At 38.9% G+C, this 13,241-nt stretch overlaps 1 protein-coding gene across 4 annotated transcripts in view; it reads left to right on the plus strand.

The window, feature by feature from the left end:
• Positions 1-13,241, plus strand: part of LOC310650383 (receptor expression-enhancing protein 1) — a 62,766-nt gene that overhangs the window by 41,380 nt on the left and 8,145 nt on the right. For 3 of the 4 annotated variants that reach the window (XR_014494359.1, XM_083379317.1, XM_083379318.1), the window contains exon 6: positions 1,803-1,986. Coding sequence is in view for 3 of the 4 variants with exons in the window: in XM_083379317.1 (XP_083235443.1) it covers positions 1,803-1,986 (184 nt within the window). In the remaining variant the exon portion in view is untranslated. Of the gene's footprint in view, positions 1-1,802; positions 1,987-7,094; positions 7,131-13,241 lie in introns of all 4 variants that reach the window. The other variant, XM_083379319.1, reaches the window with a different exon arrangement.

Raw genomic sequence — 13,241 nt, forward strand, 5'->3', positions numbered from 1 at the left:
GCAATAGAAAATAAGAAAGAAAATGAAAGAAAACAGGGAAAAGAAAAAAAATAAGAGTGGTTTTTGATCCGCATAGCAATTTTATGTTTTTTGTATTTTATATTTTTTATCCTCTCTCTAAGGTTTCATTATAGCTCCTTTCTTTCCTGGGTTATTATTAAACCCATAAATCCCAAGTTCATTTTTTTTCCATTTTCAGCAAAAAAAAAATCTGTAAATTTTCTTGTATATTTGTTTTATTACAGGTTGTTTTCAAATTCTGCCAATATCTTGAATAGCTCTGTACTTTTAGGTAAAAGGTAAAGGTTCCCCCGCACATGCGTGCTAGTTGTTTCCGATTCTAGGGGCTGGTGCTCATCTCCGTTTCAAAGCCAAAGAGCCAGCGCTTGTCCGAGGACGTCTCCATGGTCATGTGGCTGGCATGACTGGATGCCAAAGGCACACAGAACGTTGTTACCTTCCCACTGTAGTGGTCCCTATTTTTCTACTTGCATTTTTACGTGCTTTCGAATTGCTAGGTTGGCAGAAGCTGGGACGAGTAACAGGCGCTCACTCTGTTACGCGGCACTCGGGATTCGACCCGCCAAACTGCTGACCTTCTGATCGATAAGCTCAGCGTCCTAACCCACTGAGGCACCGCGTCCCTTCTGTACTTTTAACTCCTTTGCTAAAAAGAACTCTTTTGCATGTTTCCTTTTCTTCCCCTTTTAAATAAAATTTAATTGAAGAATTATTGTGAGACTGCATAGAAACAGATTTTTCTAGACCAAGCAATACTTCAGTAGTGGAGCACACTATTTGTACAATAGTCCCCCGCATTAAAAATAGCCTTGGTGGAGCAGTGGGCTAATGCCTCCTTAAGTAACACCAGCTGCCTGCAATTAGTGCAGGTTCGAGTCCCACCAGGCTCAAGGTTGACTCAGCCTTCCATCCTTCTGAGGTAGGTAAAATGAGGACCCAGATTGTTGGGGGCAATAAGCTGACTGTGTAATAATGCCGCTTGGGGGGCAGGGCAAAAGCCCTAATAAGCAGGCATATACATAGAATGAAGGCTATTGCTAAGCACATTGGTTTGTGCTTAAATTGTAAGCCGCCCTGAGTCTTCGGAGAAGGGCGGGATATAAATGGGATTAAAATAAATAAATAAATAAATCTCCAGAGGAGTTAGAAACTTTCCTGTCTGAAATCTGAAGCAGTCAACAATCAATGTGATATAGAAGGTTCTGAACAAAATGAACCCATGATCTAATGAGCTTTTTTCAATTTCTTCCTCAACTAGTTTATGGGTCATAACATATCAAAAGGGAGTAAGGATGCGGCCTGCTTATAAAGTCCTCAAGAATGCTAGCAAGGAAAGATGAATTGCAGAAATGCCATTAATGCACAAAAAATAGAATCCTGCCGGTTACAGAATAGGGGAGCTGAAATTCTGGGAGAGAATGCTTTTTCTTTTTTCAAAAAAACCCTAAACAACATCTGACAGTTCTTCTGGGAGTAATCTTTCACATTTATAAATTTCTCAGAATTTTAGAATGCAATTTGCCTGTCAAAAGAGATTTTAGAAATAATTGCATGTGAGTATGAGGATGAATAAAATGTGCACACATACTAATATGCATAAAAACATGAGAATGAAGAAAATAAACTAATTGAAGAAGAGATGAATTATGTCCAATTTGTCACTCAAAGTAATGGATTTTCAATATATGTTTTTTTTTAAAAGTTGCATGAATATCTTTTATTCTTAAGATATAGTAAATGACAATCAAAAATTTATTATGTATCTCTATTGATTTTCACAGGGTCAAGGAGCGCTGTCAGAGAGGCTCCGGAGTTTTAGCATGCAAGACCTTACCACAATTAGAGGAGAGAGCAGCAGCACTGCAGTTCCACTTTCTCCTGCCCCATCAGTTTTTGCACGGGCAAGTAGCAAGCAGAGTCAGCCAAAAACTTCCAAAATTGCATCAGACAGTATTGGATGTTCAGGTTAGTAGGAGTTGCCTGCAGACTTAAGTGGTAACATTTCCTCCTATCATCAGTTATTAAAAATGGACACAAGATGACATAATAACATTGAATTTTGTACTTCCCCAAAGCCCATATAGTTCCAATTTCAAATATACTAAAGGACATTTTAGAACGATTTTGTAACCTTCAGTTGGGCAAAATTGTGAGTCATAAGGCAGCAATTTTTGAACCGAGGTACCTCAAACAGATTAATTTACACAATACTGGGACCCATTGCTCTTGCAGAATGAAATTTGGGAAACTTATGGCCGCTTTAGTGCCACTGCTATGCTGCTGCTACTTCAGTACCACCATGCTTCTGGGTGATATGATCAGTAGGGAAGCTGGCAGGATACACAAACTTAATCATGATTGCCCACTGCAGGGAGCATGAGCAAGAGGGAAGTTAGTAGGGAAGATTGCAAGTTGCTCAGTTAAGTTTGCCCCATTCATGCTACCTCCCCAGATCCTATGCACTTGCATCATGCCAATGAACTGCACGTCTGTTCACCATACCTGGCCTACAGCATATTACAACCCCCTACATCAGGGGTCTTCAAACGTGGCCGGTTTATGACTTGTGGACTTCAACTCCCAGAGTTCCTCAGCCAGTAGGCCTGGCTGAGGAATTCTGGGAGTTGAAGTCCACAAGTCATAAAAGGGCCAAGTTTGAAGACCCCTGCCCTACATCTTTGTGATCTGTGTGGCAGCTCTTGCACAGCCCCAAGCACACTTCCTCATCTGTACAGCACCACAACACATTCTTTTCCTGACCTCTGCAGCATCTTTCACATAACTCGACTGCACCCTTCCCAGATAATATAGTAATATTAATTCTTCGTTCTTTGGAAAAAATGGAACAGAGATGTTACTTTTATTAAACCAAAATGCATGAAAATGTCACATTATATGTTAATGCTGCTGGAATTCAACTTTGCATGGGCTAGGTTTCTTCACCCTTGAACCTACTGTTTGTTAAGGAAATAGTTGCAGAGATATTCAGCACAGGAAATTTCTGCACTTTTTTCTCTCTTCCTTGTGTAAAGACAAAATATACTTCGTATATTTCTATATAACATGTCATCTGTTGGATACTCCTGGGGCTGTCATTTTCTCTCTCAATTCAATTCCCTTTTCTTTCTGATTGAGACCTGCAGTTCAGGCTAGAAAAGATCACTCCACAGGCTCTTAGCTGTAGATTGACTCAAGTAACTTATTATTTCCTAAATAAAGCTAATTTTTATTTTCTTTCATAAAAGTGGAACACTTTTTCCATACACTATATAAAGGTAATTATGATCCAGCAAAAACTACTATGGGTTCAAATTTAAAAATGGAATGTAAGATGTAAAAAGCATAAATTAATGAACAAAAGAAAAAAAAGATTGTTATGTATATTTTTTATTGATTTATTAAGCAAATTTATAGAGCTGCCTTTCTATCAAAAGACCTCTAGGTGGCAAACAGAAATAAAAACTAGAATAGAGTAGAGCTGGAAGGGACCTTTCTGGTCCAGCCCCCTGCTCAAGCAGGAGAACCTACACCGTCTCAGACAGGTGACTGTTCAGTCTCTTCTTAAAAACCTCCATTGATGGAGCACCCACGGTTTCTGGGGGTAAGCTGTTCCACTGGTTGATTGTCCTCACTGTCAGGAAGTTTCTCCTTAATTCCAGGTTGCTTCTCTCTTTGGTCAGTTTCCAACCATTGTTTCTTGTCCTTCTATCTGGTGCTTTGGTGAACAACCTGGCCCCTTCTGCCTTGTAACAATCAGATCTTCAGTCTTCTAGAAGGCCAGTAAGATAGAGGCTATCTGTATCTCAGTGGAGATGCTGTTCCACAAGACAGACACCATGACAAAGGTCCAGCACAGGTCCAGCTTCACTGGGGCATGTCCATTCTGTCTAGATAAGATGGTGGCACAGTTTACTTAGTCACATGCCACATAGGTTTTAAACAGAGCAACTAACATTTGAATTGTGCCTGTAAGCTCGGATTTTGTGTAAATACATCATGAAGCATCCATTGGTACAAGTGCCACTGCATTCTAGACTAGCTGAAACTCCAAAATGTTTTTCAAGGACAACCCCATCTATTTTATACAGTAATGCAATCAGGAGGTGACTAAGACATGAGTGACAATGAGCAGTGTCTCCTGCTGTAGGAATTAGTGCAATTGGAGCACATTATGTAGATAATAATAATAATAATAATAATAATAATAATAATAATAATAATAATAATAATAATAATAAAGTTGGAAGGGACCTTTGAGGTCTTCTAGTCCAACCCACTGCTCAGGCAGGAAACCCTATACCATTTCAGACAAATGGTTGACCAGTCTCTTCTTAAAAACTTCCAGTGTTGGAGCATTCACAACTTCTGGAGGTAGGTTGTTTCACTGTTTATTTATTCCAACTGTCAGGAAATTTGGGCAAAAGCCTTCTAGTCATGGCTACTATCTGCAGCAGCTGTGAGTCCAGGAATATTCCACCCACTTTCCTTTGTGTCTAGAATTTACTACTGCCTCCACTTTATATTCTTTCTCCCCATTTACCAGTAAAAGAGGGGTGTGCTACCAGAATGCAGGGGGATGCCTCTTTCACCAATTAAGTTTGATGGTCAGGGTGAATTTGGAAGGTCTTGTGGAATTAAAAAAAATATATTGAAAGCCACAACAGATCCCCTTCTGCAATTCTAGTCCTCTCTTGTCTACTTGCATCTACTGCATTTTTGTATGTGTCCTTTACTAGTTCAAGTTGTTCTTTAAGAGTATTTAGGCAGCTTGCCTCTTGTGCAGAAAATGTGAAACACAAGGGATGGCACTTTTGTGACTGATTGTTGGCAAGACCTGAGAGTGGAATCTGAAAATTTATTGGAATAAAGACATACCAGTAGAGGAGTGTGCTGCATTGTTGTAAGGAAGAGATCAATTTGTTTATAGGAAATATTACATCTTACAATCACAGTTGTCACAGTTGATTAACCTTCTCAGATTCTCTGATGCAAGCAAAAGAAATGAATTAGCGCTGATGATGTAATCTAGTTTGGGTAATGAAATGCCTGCAAGAAAACACACAAGCTCAAAGAGCACCAAGGACCCATCATTTTTTAAAAAAAATTAATAAGTACAAGAGGGCCTTCCAAAATTTGGTAGTGAACTGACTTCCTTTGTCTGAAGTTACATGACTGACAAAATCTTCAATCATGTAATTTCAGACATATGGCCCCAAAGCAACTGAGCTGTTTCCTGAGCTATTAGGAGATCCTTTCAAGTCATAAAATGACCCACTTTGGTAAATAAATCCACTGTTACCAGTATGTTGATATATCTTTGCATTAGGGAAAGATTGGTAATAAAATCTGAGGGAGGCGGAGCCAAGATGGTGGAGAGGCAGCAAAGGCTGTAAAGAGCTCCTCCAAAAGTAAAAGTAATAAAATCTAGGGGAAATAGTCCCAGGGCTGTGACAGACTTACTTGTTGCTACAATAATTCAACCCATTCACCAGGAATTGGCAAGACCACCAGAACTCACTAAAATCTCTATATTGGGTTTTAAACACACACACACATACACACACACACACACACTATCCTGTTGTTTTGTTATAGCACAGCTGTAATATTACTCCCCCAGTAATTTTACTCCCCACAGCTGTAATATTACTCCAGGAAGACAATTGTTGGTCTTCCTGGAGGTCATTCATTGGGGCCTGGCATATGCACCAATCCTAATCCCTAATAGATCAACAATCTCTCTGGTTCAGTTTTTCAGGTTGGTCTGATTTATTGTGTATGGCTGGGGCTTCGTTGTTGGGGAGGGTGACTGTGGCACATTATATTCCAGCTTATTTGAGAGGGTATTTGGAAATCTGTTTTGGAGCCTGGAATGTAGAAGATGTAAAAATCAAAGTGGAACAAAAAATATGCCTGGTTTGCCAAGGTGTGACCAAATTCATATGATCTATGGGAATTTGTAGAACCAATTCCTTCCAACAAGTGTCCGCATTGCTGAAATGGAATTTTTACCACCAGCAAATCCTTATTAAAAATATAGTTATTTTCTGCTGAAGTACATGATAATAGTGCAAACGTGTGGAGCCTTCTTGGCTGCAGGATGTTTTCTGCCCTGTGTCATTCCCAACAGCCTGCACTTGTCTTCAACAGTGAAGGGCCAAGAAGGCTCCACACACATTTGCACTTTTCAGGTGACCCTGAGGACACAGGTAAACCTCCAAATGGCCCCAACGACTCTCTAAAAATGCAAATGACCAGCTCTCTGCAAGCAATATATTTCAATCCTTCTACTTCCCCATTATCTAGTCAGAGCTGAAGAAACTTCTTGGATGAGAAACGAAACATCTCCAAAGAAAAAACAAGAAAGTCTATTTGCCTCGTGAAAAAGCACTTTTAGGACATCCGTACCTGGATTACAGGATCTCCATATACATTTAAGAATCCACCATCAGACATTACTGGATAAGCAGGAATCAATATCAAGCAGAAAGCAATACCCTAATCAAAAAACTACCAACAGCAAAACTATAACGGTAACGGTTCCCCCGCACATGCATGCTAGTCGTTTCTGACTCTAGGGGCCAGTGCTCATCTCCGTTTCAAAGCCGAAGAGCCAGCGCTTGTCCGAGGACGTCTCCGTGGTCATGTGGCCGGCATGACTAGACGCCAAAGGCGCACGGAACGCTGTTACCTTCCCACTGTAGTGGTCCCTATTTTTCTACTTGCATTTTTACATGCTTTCGAACTGCTAGGTTGGCAGAAGCTGGGACGAGTAACAGGCGCTCACACTGTTACACGGCACTCAGGATTCGACCCGCCAAACTGCCGACCTTCTGATCGACAGGCTGTGCGTCCTAATCCACTGAGCCACCGCATCCCTAGCAAAACTATACCCCCACCAAAATTAACAGGGCGAATTACTGTATATAAATAGGTAGAAAATCCCATATTCATACTTGCACTGATAACAGTTGGAGAATGAAATGTCTGTAAGTAAACAACAAAGCTCAGAAAGCACCAAGGATTCCACAAATGAAAAAAAAGCATTTTTAAATATGTGGCTCTTTTTTCAGAATATACATGTTGTTCAGTTTGTCAAATTGTGCAAGGTGAGTGTGAATTATTTTTATGCAATCTGTATGTCTTTTACAAGCATTAATTCTTGCAGCTTATATTTATATCTGAATTATAGTATTTGTAATGTTGTATCGTAATATTAACAATTCAGTCTTAAATAGTTGCTGGTGTGGTTTAGAAAGCTATCTGTGAGCTACACTACCAGTCTGGAATGCTGGCTGAGAAATGCTGTTTTTGCACACAAGTTTTGAATAACGCAGATTCTTTAGACATTTAAAATTGAAATTTAGAATTTGCTTTGATGTGATTCTCACTTAATAAGAAAGGGTAACTTTGGTTAATAAATGTAATCTTTGATAGCATGTTTTCAAAGAAATCCTAAATCAAGCTGACTTGCTAGGCTGTCTCTTGATAATGATTGTTCTTAAGTTATGAGGGCAAGAGAAGAAGGGGACGACAGAGAATGAGGTGGCTGGATGGAGTCACTGAAGCAGTAGGCGTGAGCTTACTCCAGCAGATGGTAGAGGACAGGAAGGCCTGGAGGAACGTTGTCCATAGGGTCACGATGGGTCGGACACGACTTCGCAGCTAACAACAACAACGAAGTTATGATCATAAGGGAGCCTGTGTATTACAGTCGTAACTTGCAATGCTCGTAAAACAATAATAATAATAATAATAATAATAATAATAATAATAATAATAATAATAATAATAATAATAATAATTATTATTATTATTATTATTATTATTATTATTATTATTATTATTATTATTATTTTTATACCGCCCTTCTCCCAAAGGACTCAGGGCGGTGTACAGGGCAATACAATAAAATACAATATATAAAAATTAAAAGAAATATTAAATACAATAGCCCAATTAAATAAATTAATACAAAATGTTAAAATACCCCTAAACCCATCAGACCAGGCCGGCTTGTTCAAATAAATATGTTTTTAGGTCACGTCGAAAGGAACGGAGGTTGGGAGCCATCCGGAGCTCCACCAGTAAACGGTTCCAAAGGCCTGGCAAAATGGGTCTGTCATGTGATCAACCCGGTTTTACTTTTTTTGTGTGGTGGTTGTAAAATGAACATGCATCCGTAAATTTGAACTCATTGTTCAATTTGAACAAAAGCCAAAAGCAAGAAATAAGTGACTCCACTTAGTTTATTGGCTCAGACAATCTCAGCCAGCTGCTGCCATTGCTGAAACAGCATATTGAAGAACTCATATTAAGGAAATATGATTTTGGACAGGAATGGGGAAATCTTGACCAGCTAACAGGCTAAATTAGGACAGCCAGTAGAACCAAAATAAGATCGTATGAATCCCTTGCTCAAAGCCTCTTTTTTATTTCCAGAGAGCTACCCCTTTAATTGGTTAACTCCTTCTTTACTTTTCCCATTTGAAAATAATAGGGGAAATGATGTCAGCCCCAAACTGAATATGGTGGAAATGAGATAATCACATCTGAATGCCATTGGTTCCTGGAAACTCTGATGAAGAAAGAGTATCCCCTTTTAATCGCTGGACAAAACTGAATATCCAAAGTTATTGTTAGGCAGCAGGTATTTTTTAGCTGACATTCAGGATTAGAAGAATTACTCAGTGAGGAAAAAGATGAAATCTCTCTTGTCATAAAATATTGGCATTGATGTTGATATTAGTACTTCATCATTTGATCCCTTCTCCAAATGCAATGGAGGAAAAAAACCAGTCGGAGGTCAATGCCAACTTGTGGTGTGTGGAGCTGTACCAAATTCTAACAAATGAAGCCTTGCTTCTGTGTGTGTGTGTGTGTGTGTGTGTGTTTGTCTGTGTGTACATATGTAATATGTAACATGTATAATTGGAAAATAATACATTTATTCTATTTTTACAACAAATATAATTTGTTGTATAATTCAGTTGAAACGATGCCTATTATAAAATGGTTATGCTAGGTCTTTTCGAGGGAGAGTCTGCTTTGTACGTGGTTCAAATTCCAGTAGCTTACATCGCTTGTTGTTTTTGCTTGGTTTGCTTCTTTGAATGACTTTGCTTTAAGTTTGTGCCATAGATTTATTTCCTTTTGGAATAAAAGCCTTTGTGCTCCATGTTTGTCACCAGTAAAATGGGCAGGAGCTATCATTTTAGTCCAGTATGGTAAGGGACATACAGAACTTTCCATTTGCTCTTTAACCTCCCCTGAGAGAAATTCAGCTCAATTTGGGGTGGTCAGGTTTTTTAAGGAGTTATAAATCTTTGTGAGAATTTTATTCTTAATCCCAAATGCAGACAACAGGTCCTAACAGATAGCGGGATTGAGGTCCAGAAATGAGCTATGGGGTGTTAGAGGTATAAATTGGGGAGCTGCAGCCTTCAAAATGTTGTTGTTGCTGTCAGACCAGCATACCAAACCACAATACCATAGAGAGCGTCCTCTCGTATGGTATTGTGGTTTGGTATGCTGGTCTGACAGCCGCGGACAGGAAAGTATTACAGAGGGTAGTGAGCACAGCACAAGACATTGTGGGCTGTTCCCTGACACCACTGGATGACATCGCCAGGGCTCGTTGCCTTGGAAGAGTGAGGAAGATTCTCAGGGATGACTCACACCCTGGACGGTATCTCTTTACTCTCCTACCATTCGGTAGGAGATATAAGAGTATAGCCAGCCGAACCAACAGGCTGAAAAATAGCTTTTATCCGTGGGCTGTTAGGCTTTTAAATGGGACATAATCTCTGTGAACATATGCAGAATTGACTTGGGAGGCCGGTGTGTGGTGTAGTTGGTTCACATGGTGTGGTAGGATGGAGGGTTTGTTGTCACTGTGTGTTGGGGGGTGAGAGCATGGGGGGAGGCTCAGCTAATCTCAATGTACACATGTTGTACTTTGACAATAAAGGTTTATTATTATTATTATTATTATTATAATTATAGTTCCTAGTATCCCTCATCACAAGTTATTCATTCTACTTTAGGTTCTTGGATATTTCCAATAATGTCTGGAGGGCCAGAGATTCCTCATCACAATTTTAAAGTTAACGTCCTGTGTAATCAACTGAAAAGGGAAAAGAATATTAATTTGGAACAAATGTATTCCCTTTGTATTGCATCTGTATTATATACCCTTATATTTGGGGACTTTATTGTACAACATTATATGTAAGAAAACAAACATGAATCTATTGATATCAAGGCTTCTTTTGCTTTAACATTTCAGCATCTGCTTGTGTTGTATGATAAGGACAATTCAACTACATGTCGGTGTTTGTATTTATTATCAACAGAATACTTATGGTGGTTTTACAATTTAGAATTATTTTTAACTGACATCATTGTATGCTCTTATGATTCTTGCATTGAATACTTGCTTTTTGCTTCAAAATCTTTGGCATTTTATATTATTTGAAATTATATAAAGTTATTTAGGATAATTATCACCTATATATTTTCTATATCTTAATTAATAAACTGAATAATGTTTAAATATTTTAATACTATTGAAAAACTAATGTATTGCTCAAAAACCTTTCTGAGCTAAGGAATATGGCTACATATGCTACCAAAAGCTTTGTTCATTATTTTTATTGTTTTTCTTTCCTTCCCTATATATCTATTTTGGGACTCTGATGTAAGTGCTACTGATTGCATGAATAACTTCCAAACAGGAATGCATAAGAATGCATTATATAACTAAGAAATGCTTACTCTTAACTTGTAATATATAGTATGTACATATAGTTGCGTGTGGTATAAAGAAACTTTGTTGTCTAGCAATAGAATGATTATAGAAACACATCTTGTTTAGTTTTTTTCCCCAGTCAGGATGTCTACAATGCTGTTTCTATAAGGCATGCATTAAAACTTTGGTAAATTTAATATATACTATTGACTAATTGAGATGTGCCAAATCTGCTAGATGTATTGTAATTTAACTAAATAACAAAATGTATGAGACTTTTTATTGGGCTTGGCTTTACATAGCTATAAAGACAGCAATGTTCTTTAATGTTTCTATAGTACTTTGTAAGTTGTTCATAATTCTTTATAACTTTACTTTACCATTATCACATATTTATGTTGCAAGTAAAGCAAAACAATTGCTTTAATCAGTAGAGATGACATGTGTTCTAGTGTGTTTGTGGAGAAGTGTACAAATAGTGAGGGAAGAGTAGTAGTCGCTTTGGTCTGCAGGCTTTCTCCAGTCTTGTGGCTTCAACAAACATAGTTGAGATGGAGGGGTAGGAGCTCAGTAAGGGAGGGAGGGAGGGAGGGAGGGAGGGAGGGAGGGAGGGAGGGAAGGAAGGAAGGAAGGAAGGAAGGAAGGAAGGAAGGAAGGAAGGAAGGAAGGAAGGAAGGAAGGAAGGAGCGAGCCTAAATGCTGCTACAGGTTGTCTGGAAATAGTTCAGTGTTGCAGCCCACTTCTTGTTTTTAAATGTGCATACATCTCCAGGAAAAAAAAATAGCCTGGGGTACTAGAGAGGGTAGGAGGGAACATTCTCATCAACTTGCTTTCTTTTAAATTGATTTTTGTGATTGTGGCAGTTATCCTAATGATATTTGATTAAATTTTCAAGTGTGTCAACATGGCAAAAAAAGTTGGGGATACCTGCCATTCAATGAGTAAACTAGTTTTCCTCAAGATTATGTAAGCTGGAGTTCAACTCGAAACTTAAAAAAGCTAAATCCTTTTAACAACTAAACCAACTAACAACTAAAGAGCAGACAGCTTAAATGACTGACAAATAACATTATGTAATTTGATTCCATTCGTATTACAGTGAGGGGAAAAATTATTTGATCCCCTGCTGATTTTGTACGTTTGCCCACTGACAAAGAAATGATTGGTCTATTGTTTTAATAGTACAGTTGCAAGAAAAAGTATGTGAACCCTTTGGGATTATGTGGAGTTTTGCATGAATTGGCCATAAAATGCGCTCTAAACGTCATGTAAGTCACAACAATAGAAGAACACAGTCTGCTTAAAATAATACTACACAAACATTAGCTGTTATCATGTTTTAATTGAACATAAGATGGAAACATTCACAGTGCAGGGTGGAAAGAGTATGTGAACCTTTGGACTTAATAACTGGTTGACCCTCCTTTGGCAGCAATAACCTCAACCAAATGTTTCCTGTAGTTGCAGATCAGACCTGAACAACGATCTGGAGTAATTTTGGACCACTCCTCTGCACAAAACTGTTTCAGTGTAGCAATATTCTTGGGATGTCTGGTGTGAATCGCTCTCTTAAGGTCATGCCACAGCATTTCAATCGGGTTGAGGTCAGGACTCTGACTGGGCCACTCCAGAAGGCGTATTCTGTTCTGTTGAAGCCATTGTTTTGTTGAAATACTTGTATGCTTTGGGTCATTGTCCTGTTGCACCACCCATCCTCTGCGGAGCTTCAGTTGGCGGACAGATGACGTTTTCCTGCAAAATGTCCTGATAAACTCTGGAATTCATTTTCCCATCAATGACAACAATCCGTCCAGGCCCTGAGGCAGCAAAGCAGCCCCAAACCATGATGCTCCCTCTGCCATGTTTTACAGTGGGGATGAGGTTTTGATGTTGGTGTCCTGTGCCTTTTTTTCTCCACACATAGTGTTTTTCCCAAACAACTCAATTTTGGTTTCATCTGTCCACAGTATATTTTGCCAGTAGTGCTGTGGAACATCCAGGTGCTCTTTTGCAAACTTCAAACGTGCTGCAATATTTTTTTTGGACAGCAATGGCTTCCTCTGTGGTGTCCTCCCATGTACTCCATTCTTGCTTAATGTTTTCCTTATTGTAGATGTGTCAACAAAAATGTTAGCATGTGCCAGAGATTTCTGTAGGTCTTTAGCTGACACTCTAGGATTCTTCTTTACCTCATTAAGCATTATGCGCTGTGCTCTTGCAGTCATTTTTACAGAACAACCACGCCTAGGGAGAGTAGCAACAGTGCTAAACTTTCTCCATTTGTAGACAGTCTGTCTTACCGTGGACACATGAATATCAAGGCTTTTGGAGATACTTTTGTAACCCTTTCCAGCTTCATGCAAGTCAACAATTCTTGATCGTAGGTCTTCTGAGAGCTCTTTTCTGTGAGGCATGGTTCACATCAGACAGTGCTTCTTGAGACCAGTAAACCCAAAACAGGTGTGTGTT

The sequence above is a fragment of the Vipera ursinii genome, assembly GCF_947247035.1.
Source record: "Vipera ursinii genome assembly, chromosome: Z".
Classification (NCBI taxonomy): Eukaryota; Metazoa; Chordata; class Lepidosauria; order Squamata; family Viperidae; genus Vipera; species Vipera ursinii.